Consider the following 22716-nt stretch of genomic DNA (forward strand, 5'->3'; position numbering starts at 1 on the left):
GTCGTAAAGCGCGGGCCGCGAAGGCGCCCTTCACGCGCCTGCGCAGGGGCCTTTCGCCACAGAGCGCGCGGAGAGCAAGGTGACCAGCGGGCCCCCAGAGGTCGCCCTTCCTAGAATGAGCCAATGGGGAAAGCGAGAAGGGGCGCGCGGCGGGGGGAATGGCCCCGGCTCCCAGAGTTGTCACGTTCTGAGGCCCAAGTTCGTCGGAGCTTAAAGTGAGATCTCCCGCGGTCTCCTAGGGTTAGTGGGTGGGTCGCAGATGTCGCTGGTATTCGTGGCTGGCTGTTCTGCAAGGCGGCACCGAGCCCACCGCGGAACCGGAGCTGGGAGAGTAGCCCTACTGTCAGCTACCTGTGGGACCTGGACCGCATCCTCCTCACCTCTCTAGGGTCTGTTACCCCTCTCTGAAAAATGGGTGATTTTTCAAACCGACAGAATAAAGGTCCAAACATATGATTAACTGAAAGCGCCTTGGATCCCCTAGCCCTGAGCGGGGCTCAGAAGCTTGTTGAACCATCTTTCTGCCTCATCCCTTCTTCCGCAGCCTTCCCTAGCTCCTTGGTGACGTTAGGAGAAAATTCAAACGCTTTCTGATGACCTAGGAGACCCTGAATAGCCAGCCTCCCAGGACAAGCTCGATTGCCCCCCCAGCTCCAACCCACACACACTGTACACCCTTCCAGACCTTTCCAAGCCCTCAGCCTCTACTCCTGCCGACTGTAGCACCGAATCTTTTAAGGCTCTGCTCTGGCTCCTCTCCTAGAAGCACAAGCTATGCCTCCCCCAAACCTTGTGGCAGTCTGAGCCCCGCCCCTCACCTAACAATCACCCTAGAATATACTAGTATCATCTCCATTTTATAGATGAAGACACTGAGATTTGCAGAGGCCAATGCACTTGCCCAAGGTCATTCAGTAAGAAAGTGGCAGAGCCAGCCCATCTAATTCCTGGGCTCTTAATTCCTACTGTACTATATGCTCCGCAGCCCACATTATGGAATAGATTTTTGAGATTTTTTTGGTGTGTGTTTGAGAAGGCTGCCATAATGGATTTGAATTCTGGATTCAAGTCCATCTCAGCCCTTCCCTGCTGTGTGACCTTGGGCAAGTGATCATCCTCTCTGAACCTCAGTTTCATCCTCTGTAGAATGGAGATAATCATGCCTATTTTATAGGATTAGAGGAGAGTTTGTAAGATCACATGAGTAAAGTGTTTGGCAGAGGACGTGACACAGAGGAAGTACTTTTTATATTCGCTCCATTATAAATACTTAGAATGGGACAGAGTACCTAGAGCTGTGATGGGGACAGCGAAGGGACTCAGGATGCTGTGGGAGGACCTCACCCAGCTGGAGCAAGCAGGGGAGACTTCCTGGAGGAGGAGATGTCTGAACCGAGATCTAAAGTATGAGTAGGCAATAAACAAGTGAGGAGAAGGGGGAAGGGAGAAAGGCATTTGAGGCAGAGGGAGAAGTGAATGCCAAGGCTTGAAAGTGGTTTTCGTCCTTTGGAGAGACCGCTTCGTGAAACACAGGAGAAAGGTTATGAGGGTGACACACAAAGGCATGACAGAACAGGCACAGCCATCTGCACATGGACCTGTAGACGCCCCTCCCAACACACAGAGAATCATGTCACACAGACAGACACCAGTGCACAGAATTATATGTCAAACAGTCTTATCCATGTATGCAGAATCACAACACCAAACAAGTACACACAGGTACCAAAAAAAAAAAAAAAGTCACAACCCCTCCCACACGCAGGAACACAGAAACCTGAAGTAACCAGAAGAAACACACATGAGGCAGAAACATTTCACCCAGATACTAATATATACATGTAGAAGGAATTGCAACACACATAAGGCAGAAACATTTCACCCAGATACTAATATATACATGTAGAAGGAATTGCAACCCCCCCACAGGTCATGAATTATGTCATGAAGGCAGACACATGTACACAGAATTACATCATTACTAGACACACATGTTACACAGACCCACATAGGAACACAGAGTCACACACATACACATAGAATCATAAATTGACATGAACACCTGTCACCCAGTATATTCACACCCCGGAGGCAATCCCACAGATGACTCAACACACAGAGTTCTGGTGCCTACCAAGGCGAGGTCTTTATGGTGGTATAGAGATTAATGGGTTTCAGAACTAGTGTGACTGGTCAGGCCCCTCTTGTCCCCGAGCCCAGCACAGTTCTCGTTATCGAGGACCCAAGTCACCCCGAGGGAGGGAGGGGTGAAACCCTTCACCCCCATAGCACCAATCTGGACAGGCAATCCCCTGACAAAACAGAGTAAAATGCGCCTTCTAAAAAGGGGGTGAATCAGGCTGAGTGAGGAAGGCCTTTTCCTGTGGGAGACCGAGAATAGCACCATCATAGAAAAGGGGCTGGGGCACATGGGTGCAGGCAGAGAACAGAAGAGTCAGAGCCTCTCTCCCCACCCAGCAATATGCAGATAGGGCTGCGCGTGTGCCCGTGTGGCTGGAGAAGTCTCCTAGATTGTGAACTCCCCCCAAAGGGGTGAGGGAGCCCCCAAGTCCCCCAGATACCTAGGATAAAGTAAAGGCGAGTGCATATCTACAGGGCTGAGGTGGGGGAGTCGAGGGGGTTCTAGGACAGAGAAATTTTATGGACAGGAGATTGAGAATGGAGAGGCTTGAGCATGGAGTCCATGAACAGAGGAATTTGGAATGGGAAGACTTAAGACAGAGAGTAGGAATTTTGGCAAGTTGAGTGGGGTGGGAAGCCCTGAATAGAGTTAAACAGTTGGATTCCAGAATCAAGGAGTCAGGGTCTCTAAGATTCAGAACCAGAGGAATCTACGGGACGAGGTCCAGATTCTAGAATCAGAAGCATTTGGAGGCTGAGTTTTGGAACCAGAGGAATCTATAGGATATGGTACATATTCTAGAATCAGAAGCGTTTGGAGGCTGAGTTCCAGAAGCAGAATTTGGATCTGAAATCAGAGGCAGTTGGCGGCTGTGAGGCCTAGAACCAGAGAAAATTATAGAGTACGGACTAGAATTAGAAAAAGGCTGAAGACCAAGTTCTAGAACCAGAGAGGTTTTGGAGTCACGAGATCTAGAACTGGGAGTTGGGAAATGTAAGGTCTAAAACCAGAGAGATTTATAAGGCAAGGTCTATCATCAGAAGACGTTTGAAGGCTGAGTTCCAAACCCAGGGTAATTTGGAGTCATAAGATCTGCAATGAGAGAGAATCGAAGATTGTGAGGTCGAAGACCAAGGGGATTTGTAGGATGAAGTCTGGAATCAGAGGACATTCGAGGCAAAGATCAACATCGGGGGGGCGGGGATCATCAAATCTGGAATCAGAGGGCCCTCGGAAGTGCAAAGTCTAGAGGTTGTGTAGTCTAGAACCAATGACTGGTGGAGGTCATGAGGTCCGGAACAAAAGAGAACTTGAGCATGGCATCTGGTTCTGGAAGCACTGGTTCCAAGTTCAAGACATAAAACCCATGTGACTTCTTTTTGATGGGAAAAGCAAATCCTGAGTGCAGAAAGTAAAAAAGGAATGAGCTGGGAGTCGTGAGATCTAGAAATTAGGAATTCTGGATTTGGAACCAAATCTGTTACAGGTCGGGAAGACTAGCACCACCGATAGGAAGCTTGGGGTTATAGGGTCCAGAATCAGAGGAAGTCATTATCTGTAAGATCTGAAACCAGCAAGAATTGGAGAGTGTGACATCTAGAACAAGGGAGATTTACTGGGAGAAGTCTAGAACCAGAGGAGGCAGGACGTTGTCTGGTCTAGAACCAGGGAGAGTTGGAAGTTGTATTGGACCGCCCGGAATAGGAGGTCCATGACTGACGTGTGTCCAGGTGGGGCTGGGGGCAGCAGAAGTCCAGAGTGGAGGGGGTAGGTAGAGGCAGGTGGCCACCTGGAAGGCTAAGGGCTCGAGCAGAAGTCACTGGGGGTTAAGGGAGAGGCTCCCCTCCCCAGTGACACCTGAGTGGCAGGGGGGTAGATCAGAGTCCCACATTCTTATGGACCCCAGGCAATTCGTAGCCATTAAAAATATATCATGAAAACAAGAATAAAAATAGTAATAAAGACGGATGGAAAGAGATGTCATTATGGTCATCGACACTCTCCAGAGCCCAGAAACACAGATCTGAACCCCAGCCTCCCCCACTCCCAATTACCCAAAATAAAGCCACAAGAGTTGGAGAGAGGGATGAGGTAACTAGTATCAAGAACCCCAAGGGAAGTCCTGAGAGAAGGAGGGGGAGGGGGCCAGGGACCCCCTCCCAGAGGTCACTGAGCTGAGACCACCCCAAAGAGCCCCCAGATGGGGTATAGGCAGTGGGGTAGGGCCTGAGGTAGGCCCGAGGCAGGCAAGGGCCACTGAGAGGGGAAGGGGAGTCACTGTCCTGGCTCCCCCATCCTGTGCGTCGGCTGCCGGCTTGGAGTGTGGTTGAGGTCCTTTTTGGGGAGGGGAGGAGAGATGGGAAGAGAGGCTGGCTCAGTTGGCCTGGGCCAAGCCCGCTGCTGGCTGGAAGCGGCTCTTGGGTTGGGCGTTGTCTACATCCGGATAGAGACAGAGCAGCGAGGTGCCCAGGCCTGCAGGGGAAGATAGAAGGTAAACCCGTGGGGAATTATCGCCCCAACCCATCCGCCTTTCCCGACAGTTAAACCTGTGGGCAGTGAGACAGACACACCTGGATTTGAACAGCAGTGAAATCTTAGGCAAGTTCTAGCCTCCAAACCTCAGGTGTCTAGGACATTTGGGACCGTAGTTAAAGAGCCTGGAGCCAGATTCTGCCTGAGTTTGAATCCAGGCTCTGCTCTTTGCTTGCTGTGTGACCCGGGGCAGATGGCTTCACCTCTCTGTGCCTCCGTGACCTCATCTGTAAAATGAGTCCCAGTGCCTCCCTCCTGGGACCGTTGTGAGGAGGAGCAAATGAGTGAATTTGTATAAAGTGCTTTGAACAATAACTTGTGCTGTTGTTACCTGGAACACAGAGATACTTATATCTACCTCATTTGTGAAAATTCAGTCATTTGAGAAATATTTATCGAGCACCTACTGTGTACAGTAGTAAACAGGACACATGAAACTCCCTGCCCTTGTGAGGCTGACATTCCAGTGAGGGGCGCCAATTAGGTCATGTACATAAATTTAGCATAAAGCTTGGCACCGAGCACTAAATAAATGTTAGCTCTTCATTTCCAAATATGTACTGAGGACCTGCTCTGGAGCCAGCTGCTGCCTGGCCTCGCACACATAGTAGAGTACACCGGTGACCAGGACCGGCCTGGCCCCTGCCCACGGAGAGAAGATAGCCAAGAATCAAATAACAACACAAAAATCTATGTAAATATGGATGAGTGTTATGAGCCAAGAGCTTAGGAATTTAGTTAGGGAGGACTTCGTAGGCATAATATTTGAGCAGAGAGCTAAAGGATGCAGTAATTAGGCAATGCATAGAGGGAAAAGCATTCCAAGCAGCTGGATCAGCATATGCAAAGGCCCCGAGGTAGCCTCCTCAAGTAAGATGACTTTAAAATCATCGCAATGCCCTACAGAGGCCCCTTACCTCTCTCCCCTCTTCTCTCTGCTTCAGCCAGAGGGGACTTGTTTTCCCCAAATAAAACAGACCCACCCACCCACCCCAGGACCTTTGCATTTGCTGTTCCCTCTGCCTGAAATACTCTTCTCCTAGAAATTGTCAGGGCTCACTCCCTCAGCTCCTTCAGGTCTTTGCTCAAATGTTACCTCAGCGAGACTGTGTCTAATTATCCTTAAAATTGAAATCCCCTCTTACCCGAGAACTCCCCTTTCTTTTGTATGCATTATTCCTCCCCCCTCCACCGCCAGTCAGTAGCACCTCTTTCCTTCCCCTGTACTCCTCATTACATTTGTTTCTTGGTTCCTGACAGTCTCCCTCACTAGAATGTCAGCCGGGGATTTCTGTGTGTTTTGTTCACAGTTGTATCTCCAGCTCCAAGGACAGTGTCTGGCATTTATTCTGCGTTCGATAAATACTGGTTACATGAACGAAGGACAGAATGAATCAAAAGGCAGTGACTATGGCTGAAGCAGAGGATGTGAAGCAGAGCCTGAGATGAGGCAGTGGGCAGACCCCAGGGACTTGAGTCCCAGGTGAGGACTTTGATCCTTCTCTGAAGGGCACTAGGGAGCCATGAAAGGGTTTTGAGGAGAGGCAGGCCCGGGTCAGATTCATGCTTTGGAAAAACCTCTCTAGCCGATGCCTGGAGGTTTCAGGTGGGACTGTGGCTGCTTATAGTAGTGCTGGAAGATGTCGATGACACACACGAGAGAGTGGCTTGTCTCGCACTCGGCAGAGGGGCCGTGGAAGGAGCATCACACCAGGACAGGCGTTTCTTGAGTGTTTACGACACAAAAGGTCTTGCTATGCGGTGTCTCCAGAAGCCCCCAAACATCTCCCCAAGGTAAGAACTACTATAATAGGCCCTAACTGACCAGGGTGGGGCTAGGGGGCGGGGAAACTGAGGCTCCAGAAACAGAAACCATTTCCCAAAGCTATATAGCCAAGAAGGACCATGGCAGGACTCAGCCCCAAAGTGTAATCAAATGCAGGCTTCAGGAGACCTAGGCTGAGGCCCGGGCTCGGCTTCCATCCCAATTGGCAGCTGTGGCAAGCCCCTGCCTCCCTCAGGGCCTCCCTTTCCCCCAACAATGCCCCTGAGAGGAGGGAGGGGCTGTGCATTTCCACCAAGGTCACATCAGGGCACTGACAGTCCCCCGCCACCTTCTTGATTGCCCCGCCCCTCTCTCAACCATCCCGGGCACCTCGTAGGGGAGATGGGGACCCAGGGCCTCTGTATACCCAGGTTGCCACTCACCCAAGGGCTCATTCAGTTCCAAGAGGTGGGTGCTGGGATCCTGCTGACTTGCCGGAGCTGGTCCTCCTGTCAGAAGGAAATTCTGCAGAACAGAGACAAAGGTGCCATCATCATCATCGCCATCATCACCATCATCACCATCATCATCATCATCATCACCATCATCACCATCACCACCATCACCATCATCACCATCATCATCATCATCACCATCATCACCATCATCACCATCACCATCATCACCATCATCATCATCATCATCACCATCATCACCATCACCACCATCACCATCACCACCATCATCATTATCATCATCACCATCATCACCATCACCATCATCACCATCACCATCATCACCATCATCATTACCATTACCACCATCATCATCATCACCATCATCACCATCATCATCATCATCATCATCACCATCATCACCATCACCACCATCACCATCATTATCATCACCACCATCATCACCATAATCATCGTCACCATCATCCTCAGCATCATCAGTATCCAAGGAGGCAGGATGGTGCAGTGGTTAAGGGCACTGTGGGGTTCAGTGGCTACCTACAACCTAATGGCTGTGTGACCTTGGGCAAGTCACTGTCCCAGACATCCTACACGTGTCCCTCCAGAGCTTTGTTCTCCTATTCTCCTGCGTGTGTGGACCCCATCAACACACAGCCTTGCTCTGTGTTCCTGTTGGGTTCATGTAATGGGAGATACCAGCAGGAGGCATGAGGAAGTGGAGGAGTGTTTGATCTTCTAGCTGTTTCCCAGATGGGTTGTCATTGGTTGGCTCTGTCCCTCCACAGAACGTTTCAGCTCTTATAAGCTGGCCCCTCTTCTCTCCAAGATCCAGTGACCATTTCCTGCCCTGTGCCTTCAGACTGCAGATGGTGCCAACTTCCCATACTGCAAACCCTAGGGTGCTGTACCAGCCCCGTCGATGCCCTCCATGCTGCCCACACTTTTGCCAACAGTCCTGTTATTGAATTCTCCTCAACACCCATTGGAGCAGGTTGTTTCCTGCCCAGACTCTGACTGATACAGTTGCCTAACCTCTTGTGTGTAAATGTGAATGATAACGATAATAATAAGATTTCAAGAGTGGTCGTGGGGATTGAATAATTTAATCGTGGAAGGCACTTAGTACAGTCAGTGTTTGACACATGGTAAGCACTCAATAAATATAAGCTGCCGATGTTATCAACCACACCCCTCCTGTCCAAACAGCCCTGTTGGGTGAAGAGCCAGAGAGCTCTTCTGTGAGTACTAGGGAACCATAGAAGGTCCTGGAGGGAGGACCTGTGGAAGTCACATGGTCTAGGCTGGCTTTGAAACTTGAGGCAGGGAGCCTCAGGCGGGGGGAAGGGATGCTGCTTTGATTTGGTTTGTTTTTATACTACCATTTATCGACAGCCCACTGAGGATCAGCTAAGGGCCTGATTCCCTGTGCTTCTCATGGCAGTCCTGTGAAATGTGAAATCCCACTTTCCAAATGAGGAAACAGGCTCAGAGTGGTGACATCGCCTGTCTGAGGTCTGAGGTCTCACAGTTCCTAGGTGACAGGCCTGGGACTTGAACCTAACTAAGTTAATCTGACTCTAGGGTCTGTATTCTTAGTGCTACACTGACCATCCAAGGCCGAGGCCTGTTCTAGGTTTGGAAGGGGGAGCCCATGGGAACAGAAGATTCCTAAGTTCTAACCCTTGTCATTTCTCCCCTTCCCCTGCTTAATTTTTTCTTAGCACTTCTTAACAACTCACATAAATGTGCAAAGCCCTTTCACACCCATTAGCTGAGCAAGCAGATCAAGGTCTTGGCCTCAGATGGACCGTAGACCTTCCCTTTGACTTTCATCCATCCCTTGTCCTCTCTGGTTTTCCCATCCATAAAACAGTAGGCTTCAGCCCGATGGGTTCTGAGAGTCAGAGAGCCCCAGGAATTCCCACACATACCAGGCTGAGGGGAGGCAGTAGGAAGTTTTCGGGTCCTGGGCTTGGGGACCGTTTGGGAGGTCTCACTCCCAGCAGCTCCACCCCTTCGGCCTCGTCCTCTGAGCGCTGGGCCAGGGTCCTGGAGGAAAACAGGTAAAAAATCTCAGAATAGAGCAAATGTGGGCAGGTGTAGGTAGATGATGAGCATTTATTTTCTCCCTTAAGCACCTATTAATCTAGTCATATACCCACCAATCTATCTGCCGTCCGTCTATCCATCTATCCATCCATCCATCCATCCACCAATTTATCTTCCCATCCATCTACCTAATGACCCATCACCCACCCACCCATACGACCTCCATCCATCTATCTTTCCATTCGTTCACCTACCTATCTGTCCACTCACCCACCCACTTGCTTTCCATTCATCATCTATCCACCCATCCACTTGCTATAGTCACTAATTTCCTCCCCCCCTCATTTAATCAGTCTTTATTAGGCACCTATTGTATATTCAGCGCTAAGATGGGAGCCTTGGGGAATACTGAGATATATTCAGAAAAGCTTCATTAAAATGGTGAAGAGACAGCTCTGGAGACTAAATGGGCACACGCCCATAACCTGGGGAGCAAACTCTTGAGCGTTAGCAATGTAACGTCTTTGGAAGAGGGACGAGAACCCTCTGAAATTATCTGCACAACGTGTGTCTCTATGTGTGTGTAAAGTTTCTTGGGAAAGAGTCCATAGCTTTCAACGGACTCTCAAAGGTATTAGGGCACTTGGTTCTAGACAGTTTCGCTGACATTGTGGCAGTGTCCTCTTAACTATGACAAAAATTGTTGCTAGGCCAGATATAAATATGTTCCTAAGGAAAGAGCTCTGGTTGACTGTTGGGATTTGGATAAACAATGAGAACAGTGAAGGGCACTCCGGAAGGAGGGCACAGCCTAGACAAAGACAGAGAGGTTGGGACAAACGCGCCACACGCGGGGGACACTTGGGGCCCAGCTGGAGCAGAGGTAAGGGTAGGAGGAACGATGAGGGGTGACACTGGAGTAGGAGACAAGAACAAGACAAGGGGTCACAGACCCTCACTACACTCCCTTGACATAACCCCCACTGTGGCTCACCTTTTCCGAGCCCCAGCCACGGGGGAGGATGCTGAGGGGCTCTCTCTGGGAGGGCTGGAGCAGCTCAGCCGGGGGTCACTTCCCCAGCGGGGCAGCGGGGAGGGCTCAGGGGTCGGGGGTGACAGGCCGTGAAAGCTCCGAGCGCGGGGCCGGGGGACAGCCCCTGGAGGTCTGTGGTAGGCCCTGGGGAGGTGCTCGCTGGAGTTGAGCTGGAAGTCATCATCCATGGAGATGTAGGGGGCCAGCATCTCCAAATCCAGAGCATCGACGTCCTGCAGAGGGCAGGAGGGAGTAAGAGCGTGAGCCTTGGCCTCAGGCCAAGCTCCATCACTTCTGAGTCCTGTGCCTGAGGTCAAGAGTCTGAGCTTCAGTTTCCTCATCTGTGAAATGGGCATAAGGACTCTGGTAGCTGTTCACCAAGACAGCCCCACGAGGGTTCTTGCCCCTAGCAGAGTCCCCTACTACAGTGACTAGGGCTGACCTGGTAACAATAGGATATTAGGAGATGATGGTGTGTGACTTCCAACATTAGGTTATAAAGACATTATGGCTTTTGATTTTGTTGTGCGCTCTCTCTCTCTCTCTCTCTCTCTCTTTCCCTCATCACTTGCTCTGGGGAAAGCCATGTCATGAGCAGCCCTATGGAGACACCCACATGGCAAGAAACTGAGACCCCTTGCCAACAGCCAAGCGAGTTGACCTGGGAAGTGAATCTTCTAGTCCCAGCCTTCAGAAGGCTGCAACCCTGGATGACATCTCAACTGCAACCTCGTGAGAGATCCTGAGCGAAAGCCACCCAGCCAAGTCCCAGACCCCTGACCCTTGGGACTTGAACCTAAGTTAATCTGACTCTAGGGTCTGTACTCTTAGTGCTACACTGACCATCCAAGGCCAAGACCTGTTCTAGGTTTGGAAGGGGAGCTCATGGGAGCAGAAGAGTCCTAAGTTCTAACCCTTGTCATTTCTCCCCTTCCCCTGCTTAATTTTCTTCTTAGCCCTTTCTAACAACTTACATTAATGTGTAAAGCCCTTTCACACCCATTAGCTGAGCAAGCAGATCAAGGTCCTGGCCTCAGATGGACCGCAGACCTTCCCTTTGACCTTCATCCATCCCCTGTCCTCTCTGGCTGTCAAGAATGGGGCGCTGCTGTAACAAAAGCCTAAAATACAGGAGTGGCTTTGGCACTGGGCAGCGGGCGAGGGCTGGAAGGACTTTGTAGAGCCTGGTAGAGTTTGCCTTGAACAAATTATTAGTCAACATCGAAAACGAGAGAAGCCTGCCAGTGAGGGCTTAAAGAAAAGTGAGGAACGTGTTATCGGAAAATGGACGAGAGGGGATTTTTGAGGTGTAGTGGCTGAATGTTTGGCAACACTGCCACCTGCAGTTGTGTGGAAAGTAGAAAATGTAGCTAGGGAACGATGCGATCTGGCTAAGAAGATTTCCGGCCAGATGTCGAAGGGGTTGCCTAATTTCTTCTTGCTACTTGTTGTAAAAGGCGAGAGGAGAGAGAAGCTAAAGGAATAAATGTTAAATGTGAGGAGCTTGGACTTGAGGTCTTGAAAATTCTCAGCCTCCCTGGAAATTAACTTTACCCCCAAAGAGCTTTGGCCTTTGTCCTGGCTCCTGGGAGGCTCCTTGAGTGACAGGCGTGTCGTTGTGGCTCGTGACCAGCTCCTTTGACCAGGCCTCACAGTTTATGTTAACAGGATGATTCAGGATGGGGACTGGCCATGCCAGAAAAAGGCCAACCATGTGCTTAAAGGGTTGGTGCTTCGGGCCATGTGACATCAGCCCAACCTCCAAGGAAAGTGTGTGTGCTGGGGAAGGAAGAGAGGGTGATCGAATTCAACTTCATGGGCAAGAGCTCAATCAATCGTGCCCAAACAATGAAACCTCAGTAAAAACTCTGGACACCAAAGCTTGGGCGAACCTCCTGGAGTGGCGATGCTCCATGTACACGTTACCACACGTCAACGACAAGAGGGTACCACGTCCCTGAGGACATGGAAGCTTTGTATTTGTGACCTTCCCAGACCCAGATTCCAACCTGTTCATCTCTTCCTTTGGCTATAACGTTCATTTCGCTATGATACAACTGTAATCATAAGTACAGTGCTTTCCTAAGTTCTATGACTGGTCCCAATGTGATATTAAACCCGAGGGACTCTCTGATGTCTATTCTGCTAGCTGGAAGTGAGGGTGGCCCTGGGGACTGATGAACTTGGGCAGACTTAGCAGTCTGGACGATTGTGCCCTTTGCCTTGGGTTTGGCTGACTGTGGGAACTCCCCAAATGGCAAATGATAAATTATAAAATGATTTCTGAGCAAAGAAGGGCACTCTCAGGAAAGCATGGAATAAAGACAAAGCCCCAGCTATGACTATAAACTTCCTTGTTGAGACCTCAGAAAGATCATAGGTGGTGCCTAGAACACCCTCTGGTCAGGCAAATGAGGCTCTAGAGTTTAAGGATGTGTCTCACAGACTTTCTCGAACAATAGGATTCTATTAAGCTCAGGGCACTGTCACTCAGCCATCTCAACAGAAGCCCAAGGTAGACAAGGGTTTATTTCAATGAGATTTGTGTGTGTGTGTGTGTGACATTTGTTTAATGGTGTTAACTCCAGAGAGATTCGCATAAGACCCACAGACTTGTTTTTAAAGAGAATTCAACGAACAGAAACATTGCCAGCTCGGACTGAGAAGGACAAAGATAGCACGAAATGAAAAGAGATCTTTGGACCACCAAACTTCTATAAGCAGGAAGCAGGTTATGAAAACACACATCACTTTTTTTGAAAAAGGAAGGAAGAGACCAGAGGGCAGAGCCAAGAACCACAAATAAAAACTCCTGAGAAGTAGTAGGAATCAGTTCTGATCCAAGAACTTCCCATAGTTGCCCAACTGGATTTCAAAACTGCTATGGACCAGTGACACCCGTGAGCTCTCCTTTCCCCTTTTGTTTTGAATAGGAGTATATGGCACAGAATTCTATGCCTCTCCTGCCACTGTATGTTGGGCATGTGGGTGGCAGATAACTTGTCTCTAGTTCACAGGCCAACAGATCGAGAGGGACTATATTCGAGGAGCCTCACTGCACCCAGATCTGACTCAGGTGAGGTTCTGGACTTCAAGAGGAGGCTGTAATAGGAAGAGACCTTTGGAGGCCTTGGGAGCAAGGGAATGTATTTTGCGTGAGGGAGAGACATGCATTCTTGGCAGCCCCTGTGATCTTTGCCTTTCAGTGTTCATGCTCATCTGTGGTTCCCTTCCACACTGCACTAGGGTTGGTCTTCCATCTCGGGCCCACTACCTCCGTCTCTTGGATTACTTGCCTTAGGGGAAGCCAGCTGCCATGGTGTAATGACACAGAGGCGGCCTATGTAGAAGCCCACGCGGTGAGGAACTGAGGCCAGCCAAAGCAGTGAGGGACCGAAGCCTGCCGATGACCATGTGGATGAGTTTGCAAGGGAACCCTCTAGCCCCAGATGACCGTAGCCTTGACTGAGAGCTTGATTTCAACATCACAAAATCAAGCAGCTCAGTTGCTTGATTCCTGATACTCAGAAACTGTGTGACATAATTAATGCTAATCGTTTAAAGGTGCCGCGTTTTGGAGTCATTTGTTATGCAGCAATAGATAACTAATACATCATGCCACTGTCATTTACCTACCCACTCAATCAATTATTCAAACATTATCCATCCATCTGTCATCATCCAGTCAATGAACCAACGTTCTATTTATCCAACTACTCATCCAAACACCAATCATCCATCCCTTCATCCATCCAAATATCTGTCTAAATATCACCCATCCATCTATTTGCCACCATCCACCTAATGAGTCCGTCCGTCTGTCTCTTTCCATCCATCCATCCATCCACCCACCCACCCATTCTTTTACCATCTCACTACCTTTCTCTAAAGTCCAGATATGTCAGCCCCCAGAGCACAGAGGTGAAGATGATCCCTTTGATGCCAGCCCTTACCTGAGCTATACCTAGATCTGTCTCTACTGCTTCAAGGTCTTTTCCAGAAGCCAAGACTTTGTGTGCATTCTCCACATTCACAAGAGGCTCATCTGGAAGATCAGCCTGTACAGTAGAGACAGAGTAGAGACTTCAGGAAATTGCGAACCTGGGCGATGTCAACAGTAAGACAGCCTAGACATTTGAACTCAGGGATAGAGTTCAATGTCAAGGTCAGACAGCTGGGACACCACAGGCGTCAAATAGCAAGTGCAAATGAGTTCTGAACCTGGGTGTTCAAAAGTCAGAGTGTCTGGCTATAGATCGAAAGGACAAACATCAAAGGCTTGAAAACCAAAGCCTGAGGCCAAGACATGCAAGCCCTCTGAGATTAAAGGTCTTGGAGTCTGGGGTAAATGATGCAGAATGCGGACATCCCAGAGGGAAAGCGTGAGGTCAAAGGTCACGGTCTAGTTCTCTAGCAGAAAGAAGATATTGGGGGATGGGGAGCCATAGGGTAGGGATGAGGAAAGTCAACACCAGATAATACAGGCCCCTGAGTCACAGGTCAGACTGCCTGGACTCAAGTCAAAATAGTAACTACTATGGTCTATTGAGCACCTACTAGGTGCCAGGCTCCTACTAAGTGCTTCCCATGAATGGTCTCATTGAACCCTCACAAAAGCCAATGAGGTGGCTGGCTCCTTGCTATTATCCTAATTTTACAGGTGGAGAAACTGACGCCCCATCTGTCCGGGGTAACACAGCTGGTAAGTAGCAGGTTCAGGATGTGAATGCAGGTTTTTGTAATTTAAGATATTAGATATTCTTGACTCTTAGAAGTCAAAATTCAGAGATCCTGAATGCTTGGTCACAAACCAGGCAGGGGCCCCATGACGGTCCCAAACATTCCAGGATTTGGTCCAATAACAGTGGAAGAATCTGGAATCTAGGTCTTAAAGGAACCCCAGATCCCATCTCATCCCAATATTCCCACTGTACAGATGGAGAAACCAGGCCCAGAGAACAGCAAGGTCCAAGCCGAAGGCCAGAGCAGCCCAGATCCCGAGGACTCAGGTGGGAGGGCCCGCTTACCGGAAGAGGACTTCGAGGGCGCCGTGTGGCTGGGGGTGCACTGGGGGTAGCAGCTACTGAAGTCCCATCGAGGATAGGTGCCAGGAGGCGGCGGAGGTCAGGGCTACAGAAACGGCGGGGGTCAGCGGCCAGGGCGGCCTCGCTCAGGGCAGGAGGGTGAAGGAAAGCCAGGATCCGGGGACCAGAGGCATCTGCAGGACATGTGGAGATGGGGAGGACACAGGATGGTCACCCAGGGCTGAGGGGCAGAGCCCTCCACATTGACCCCAGGGGACATAGTTGGCATTTCCAACAATAACTAATCATGGTGGACACCATTCAGAGTGCTGGGAGCTGGGTCCTGGAGAATCCCGCTGGGTGCCGGATTGTGGCGAGCCCCTGGAGGGTCCTATGGGAGGGGACAATGTGGGGCGAGAAGCACACAGTAGGCTTGGGACAGTAGCAACTGCCCAGTGGTGGGGAAATATTTTAATATTTAACTTCAACAGAGCTGGACCAGGGCACACGACTGACCCGATTTTTCCAGCAGCATAGAATAGCACTCGGCTATTTGGCCTGTATGTTAGGGGAAAAGACCGGCTCGAGGCCATCAAGGAGTTTCTAAGGCCCCTGCAGGTCAAGACGTGGCCCTGAGCCAGTTCTGAGCCAGAAAAAGAAAAGATACGGATGACCCCAGACCACAGCCAGGAGCACATGGGCTGCCAGCAACCGCTTAGAGACAGTGAGACCTTGAAGAACAAACAGGGAGGGAAGCTTGTCCAGGATTAGGGGAGCAGTAAGAGGTAGAAAGCAAGCAGACTCGGGAAGGTTAGGATTACCGGACACCAAAGAGCAGTGAGGTGGGACCGGGGAATAAACCGAAGGCCGGGGCAATAGGGAGCCACAGCAGAATTCAGAGCACAGCACTACGAGACCGAAGCGATCATCCCAGGGACGCAGGAGAAGAGGGAGGACAGAAGAAGCAACGAGGGCATTCTGGGCAGAGGAAGCTGCACGTGCAAAGGCCCTGAGGCATGACAGAGTCTGACACGGTCCAAGAACACTGAGGAAGCCGGTGTGGTCCAGAGAGTCAGAGACGGGGCAGGCCGGAGTCAGGGCACACAGAGTGAGCCGCGTTGAGGCACCTGGTTATCCGCGAACCGTCCAGGGCGCACAACCCCTCCCAGCCCCAGCCCTGCCCCATACCAAGGCTGCTCCCAGGATTCGGGGCTTCCTTCTGAGAGAGGGTGCCCCTCTGAGTGAGTCTGCGAGAGTGTCGCTCCGTTTGCTCCAGCGACAGCACCACTCCGGTCTCTTCCACCAGGCTGGGGTACAGAGCAGAAAGGGGAGTGGGGGTCAGGGAGGGACCTCGGCCCCCCACCCAGGCAGTGTCCCCTCACAGCAGGCCGTCCCATCCAGGGGCAGGAGGGCACTGCGTACACAATTTGCCACGTTGACGCGTTTCTTTTAAGGATTTAATTTTTGTTGAATGCTTTTTATTATAATAGCATTTAAAGGAAAGTTAAGGGTGTCTTCCCACGCTCCCTCTGTGGAAGGAAAGACAGAAAAAGAGCTGGCATTTAGTTGGGCCCGAGAGGGGAGACCGGGGATGGGGAACTGAGGGGCAGAGGAGAGGGGAAAGTTAACAGGCGTGAAAATGAAATAATCTTTTTATAGATCTTTCCTTACGAACATGTTCATACAGATATATTAATGAAGAATATATATTTAACATGCCTATGTTACCAAATATGAAGAATTCATAGGGATATATTTTAACGAACAAGATTTTATTTATAAAGATTCTATTCATAGACATTTTTCATATTCAAGGGAATGGATTTATAAATATATCCTTCTTCCATCCTGGTGCCTCCCCCTCCCTCTCTCCCGGTGTCTAGCGGCAGAGACAATCCAAATGTTTACTGAGCAAATTGACTCTTGGAGGATCTGTCTGGGGCTGAGGAGAGGCCCCTCATTTGCATATCATTTACATAACATTATCCAGGACTGAATGTGGGTGGTCCTCCCCACCAGCTCTTTGAGAAGCTACGATCCATTCCCACCTTCTGGGCTGGAAGTAAACCAATTTAGGCCGGGCCAAAGCCACCCCATCCCCTTTGAAAGATATCAGCATACAGTCGCACATGTACACACACGCGGTGTACACAGGCACAAACAGGAACACTCGTATACACCCAAGGGATATACATGGACAGATATGCACGCATACGCCACACACTGGGGCTGGCACATATGCCTACCCACCACATGGGGTTCACTCATTCAGTCACCCCACAAACATTCCCTGCACAACCAGTACTGCTCAGTAGTTAGGAGCGAGGGCTCTGCAGCCAGCAGCCGAGGTTCAAATCCCGGCTCAGCTCCTCATGAGCTATGTGATCTTGAGCATGTGCCTGAACCTCTCTGGGCCTCATTTTCCTCTCCTCTAAGGAGGGCATAATAATACCTCCTCCCCAGGTTGTTATGCAATTTAAATGAGTTAATATATATACAATAGATAGAACTGCCTGACACGTGGGCAGCTCTATGTAAGTATTGTCTACTATTGTTCATTGAGCAACTACTATATGCCAGGCACTGTTCTAGGCACTGGAGATTCAGCAGTGCTCTGGATAGGTGAGTTTTATTTTTAAGAAGCAATCGCACACGTACTCAGGCACAGAAGGGGCAGGGGTTGGACAAAGTATAAGCACCTGAACACACACAAATGGCCACACAGCCGCACACTATACAACATGTACACAGCACTGAGGATGACTGATACCATATGCTCCTCATTTCGCTGTTGCTAAGTAAACGCCTATCATTCTTCACCTATTTTCTGCCAGTAAAATTGAACTCTCCAGGCCTGCCCTTTGCTTAGCGAGCAAAAGATTGAAATCCCAGGGCCTGGCCATAAAAAGTCCAATCTTCCAGAAGAGATAGGGGCGGGTCCCCGCTCCTTTGCAGGAACAATGGAGAGACAGACCTCCTTCCAGGTCTACAAGCTATTCCAAGATTCTGATTCGAAAAGGTATTAAAGTAAGAACATTCAAAAGATGATTGATCTTGTTTTCTTGTGTAATAGGAAGACGTGTGAATTCTCCTGTTACCAGCTTGTTTTCTATCAGAATCTCTCCTTGATCAAAAAGACCTGGAAGATTTCCTAAGGCTTTAGAAATTGATGTCACGCCCTGGAAAGTAAGTAACGTTTAGGAAAAGTTGTAATTCTCTCTGTCTTATGTGATATTTTGCTGTCTTCGTCACCGTGTTGTTATAGCGGAAACTTCGAAGGTGCACGGTGTGGGGTGGGGGAAGCCTGTGATTTACCATTGCGCTTCCGTCAGAATGGCTCAAATGAAAACCAAACCGGACAATACGAAACGCTGTCAGGCATACAACTGGAACCCTCACGCATTCTTCATGGGGAGGCAGAATGGCACAGCGACTTGGGAAGACAGCTGGCTAGTTTCTTCTGAAGTTAAATATACACTGACCATATGACCCATCCATTCCACTCCTAAGTGTTTACCGAAGAAAAATGGAAACATATGGTTTCACAAAGTCCTGTATGAGAATGTTTACAGTAGCTTTTTTTTTTTTTTTTTTGTAATCACCCAAAATAGGACACAGCCCAAAAGTCCTCCAGCTGGTAAATGGATGAACACACTGGGGTCCGTTCATATTCAAACCACAGACTACTACTCAGCATTTAACAGGACATAGTGACATACACCGCAATGTAAAATTTAAATACATCGTGCTAAATCAAAGAAGCCAGAATCAAAGGCTCCATACTGTAGGATCCCTCATATGTGACGTTCCAGAAAAGGCAAAATTCTAGGGTCAGAGAAGAGATCAGAGGTTGTTCTCTGAGACTGACGGTGTGTGGGGGGGTTCACTATAAGAGAATTTGGAGGGGGGGCGATTAAACTATTCTATAGCTTGAGTGTGGTCGTGGTTACACAATTCCATGCATTTGTCAAAACTCATAGAACCATATACCAAAGAGAGTGAATTTCTAAAATGTAAATTACGCCTCAATTTTTAAAAAGCTAAAAGAGTCCCCATGAATCTGCTAGAGTTCTTATTTTAACTTGAATACAGAGTCCTTTTAATTTAAGTGAACAGAACACTCACCCGTGACTTTTGTGTGCACACGCAGACCTGTGTGTGTATGTTTGGTCACACGTGTTTCACACACATGCATGCGTGTACACTCCCTCACGTACGAGTGCACAGCACACATGCATGCTTGTGTACACACACACACACACACACACACACACACACACAGCTGTCCACATACATGCAGATCAGACCCAGGTACAGTCACCCCACCCGCCTCCCACTTACCTGATCAGGAAGTGGACGCAAACAATACTCTCAGACTGGGGGCCCCGGCCCCCTGACACCACTGTGGCCTGAGTCTGGGTCCACAGGTAGCCACCACTGCGCGCCAGGAAGCGATAGCGCCCCGTTACTGCCTGGCCTTTGCTCAGCACTGGGGAGGAGGATGGGGAGGGATCAGGGCCGCGGAAGAGGCAGTTGGGGTGAGGAGGTGCTGGGGGCAGGGGTTTAGGTGGGAAGGGCTCAGGGAAGACACGGTTCCTTGGGGATCGGGGAGCAGGGAGCTAGCTGGCGTTGACAGGCCTGGGGCTCAGGCCCAGGGAAACAGAACCCGAGCACGTACAGGTGTGAATGCTCTGGCCGACCGCATCTGAGTCCAGCGCGTGGATGTACTTGTAGGCAGAACAGCCGATGAGGTCATCGGGGCTGTAGCCAGCGACTTCGGCGATCCTGGAGTGGGTGCAATGGAGCCGCGTCAGTTCGACTAGCTGAGGGCGAGGGTGGGTGGAGGGAAGGGGCAGGGGGACCCGGGGAAAAAGCCAGCAGGACAGGCAGAGACAGGGCTGTAAAGGAAAGAAAGCAAGAGAGTAAGAAATAGAAAAAGAGAGAGCTGTGGTAGACTGAATAATGACCCCAAAAGAGGTCCTGTCTTCATTCCCGGGTGCGTTAGTTAATTCCTGGAACCCGTGAACACCTGACCTTACACGGCAAAAGGGACTTTGCAGGTATGATTAAGGATCCTGAGGAGATTACCCTGGATTATCTGGGTGGGCCAATGTCATCACGGGGTCCTCATAAGAGGGAGGCAGGCGATCAGAGGGAGAGTGGGAGACATGATGGGGGCAGAGGTTGGAGCAATGTGCTTTGAAGACGGAAAAAGGGGCCGCGTGTCAAGGCATGTCTTCAGAAGCTGGAAAAGCCAAGGAGATGGATTCTTCGCCGGAGCCTCCAGAAGGAATGCAGGCCTTGATTTTAGCCCCATAAGACTCATTTCCTACTCCTCCCCTCCAGAACTCTGAGACAGCAACCTTGTCTTTTTTGAGCGCTGCATTCATGGAAATATGTTACAGCAGCGACAGGAAACTAAAAATACCAGCGGGGAGAGAAGGTGGTACTGGGAAGAGCGAAGAAAAGAAAGCAAAAGAGAATGCGAAGAAAGAAAATCACAAAGATCAAAAAATAAAATCAAAAGTAATAATAACGACGAGGCTTAAAAACACAGGCGCTTCCAGAGCGCTTCGTACCAGGCAACTCACTGAGCGCTCAGAACGACTGCTCAAGGTAGGTTCTGTTACTCGTCCGTCCGTAGGACGGATGGGGAAATAGCACAGAGAGGTGAAGTCATTTGGCGAAGGACACACAGCCAGGATTTAAGCCCAGGCAGTCTGAAGCCAGAGTCATCGGGGCGTTGGGCTGACTGCGGTACCTGACTGTAAGGACCCATTTAAGGAAAGCCACAGAAGGACAGAGAGGGAGAAGCCCAAAGAAAGAGGCAGAGAGAGAATCAAAAGGAAGAAGATCCAAAGAAAGGTCAGCGAGTGAACTTGGGCAGAAAGAAAGAGGACCCGGGCAGGCGGGTGGGTGGGCGGGCGATGGGGCAGCTGAGCTCCTGGCCACCTCTCGTCACAGTAGGTGAACTTCATGTCCAGGCTGTGGCGGCTGAGGAAAGCCCCCCGGCCCAGCGGGGGCTCCAGGCTGCCCGGGTGGGGGATGGCTTCGCAGATGAGCACCAGGCATTGCAGGGGGGGCTCTCCGCCGGGGCTCCCCGCCGGGGAAGTCTGTACCTGGGGCTTGTAGACCCTCATGTGTCCTGAGCAGTGTAGCACCTGGTGGGGGAGGGGTGAGGCGGGGATGCACTTGGGCCTGGAGCTACCCATGGGGCTGCGGGGTACGTCTTTGTGAGCCCTGCAGGGAGCTGAGAAGAAATCCCTGAGGACTAGAGACCCCGGGAGCACAGCTCTGAGGACCCCCAGTCCCTAACCCCACAGAGACTCAACCTGAGGAGCTCCGACGAGTCTGGGTTCTAAGCTGCAGGGAGGTCTGAGAACCCCAGATTCCAACCTCATGGAACCTCCAGGCCCAGGGGGCTGGGAGCCTCCTCCCCAACCCAACTTCTTGCCCACAGAACCAGACTAAGAAAGGGTACAAGGCCCCCGGACCCCCAGCTGCACAGACCCCCCCCAACCTCCCAGATATCCGGAGGGCCCACCAGTCCCAGCCTGAGGGAGCCCCATAGGAGACCCCTGGACTCCAACCCGCTGTAGAAGCTTCGGGGCTCAGGCCCAGCCCCTGCCCACCTTCCAGGTGGCCGCCTTGAGGTTGAGAGGGCGCCCGCGGCTGGTGAGGGTGCTCTTCATGCGCAAGGAGAAGCACCGCTCGCTGGGGGCCTCCGGCTTCTTTCTGGACAGGCCTGGGGAGGACCACAGGGGTGGGGGGCGGAGCAGGTCACTGGGGCAGCTTCCGGCAGGACTCAGTTCCCTCCACAACCCCAGCTACGTAAGTCTCCCCAGCCTCATCCCCAAACTTGAGACTTGGAACCAGAAAGGGTCTTCCAGGGCTAGGGTATGCTCCTTCAGACCCGGGGGGGGCCGGATCCCCTCGGACCCCCATTTTTCTCCACCCAGTCTTCCGGAGGGAGAGGGGATATTGGGGGACATTGAGGGTAATTTGGGGGACAGAGGCCTCCCGGAAACTCACTCTGCTGGGGAGTCAGGGCGTCCTGAAGCTCCTCATGGTCACAGGGATGGATGAAATCAAAGATGCTGTGGCCGATGAGCTCCAGCTGTGGGGGAGGGGAGCACGGAGGAGCTGCTGGAGGGAAAGGGCCTCTCGAGGGCCTCTGACCCGTCCCTCTCCTCCCTCCCAGCCTCCTCGCCTCAGCCCTAAGCCACGAGCCTGCATCATATCACCAGCCTTCCTACTCATTTGTTCATTCGTTCATTCATTCCTTTCTCCACCATACTATTTGCCAGGCCCTCTTCTTTCTAGACGGTGTGGGCACAGCAGTGACCACAAAGAAAAAGGTCTCTCTGTCTCTCAGAGCTAACTGGCTAGTGGGGGGAGAGAGCCGATAAACACACAAAAACAACACAACACGCCCGTATTTGAAACAGCATAAGAAGTCATATGAAGAAAACTAAAGCAGGATAAGCTGAGGACATGGTGGCACGCTATTTTAGAGGCACTCGTCGGGGACGGTTTCTTTGAGGAGGCGGTATTGAAACAAATTGCTGAACACAGCCAGTGAGGTGGTCTTGTGACTCCCTGGAGTAAGGTGTTCTGGAAAGCGGGACCAGCAAATGCAAAGGTCCTGAGGTGAGTCCCCATTCCAATCCCTCCTGTTTGACAAGCTAAAGACC

At 50.7% G+C, this 22716-nt stretch overlaps 1 protein-coding gene across 1 annotated transcript in view; it reads right to left on the reverse strand.

The window, feature by feature from the left end:
- Positions 1-4229: 4229 nt before the first annotated feature.
- Positions 4230-22716, reverse strand: part of HIF3A (hypoxia inducible factor 3 alpha subunit) — a 25568-nt gene continuing 7081 nt past the window's right edge. Inside the window, exons 4-15 of the mRNA XM_011367911.1 lie at positions 22055-22139; positions 21655-21767; positions 20975-21183; positions 19701-19807; positions 19364-19511; positions 16211-16329; positions 15026-15216; positions 13952-14056; positions 9960-10231; positions 8848-8965; positions 6884-6965; positions 4230-4615 (exon numbers count right to left, since the gene is read on the reverse strand). Coding sequence (XP_011366213.1) covers positions 4518-4615; positions 6884-6965; positions 8848-8965; positions 9960-10231; positions 13952-14056; positions 15026-15216; positions 16211-16329; positions 19364-19511; positions 19701-19807; positions 20975-21183; positions 21655-21767; positions 22055-22139 — 1647 coding nt within the window. The 3' untranslated portion in view covers positions 4230-4517. The remainder of the gene's footprint in view (positions 4616-6883; positions 6966-8847; positions 8966-9959; positions 10232-13951; positions 14057-15025; positions 15217-16210; positions 16330-19363; positions 19512-19700; positions 19808-20974; positions 21184-21654; positions 21768-22054; positions 22140-22716) is intronic.

The sequence above is a fragment of the Pteropus vampyrus genome, unplaced genomic scaffold, assembly GCF_000151845.1.
Source record: "Pteropus vampyrus isolate Shadow unplaced genomic scaffold, Pvam_2.0 Scaffold138, whole genome shotgun sequence".
NCBI classification, from domain to species: Eukaryota; Metazoa; Chordata; class Mammalia; order Chiroptera; family Pteropodidae; genus Pteropus; species Pteropus vampyrus.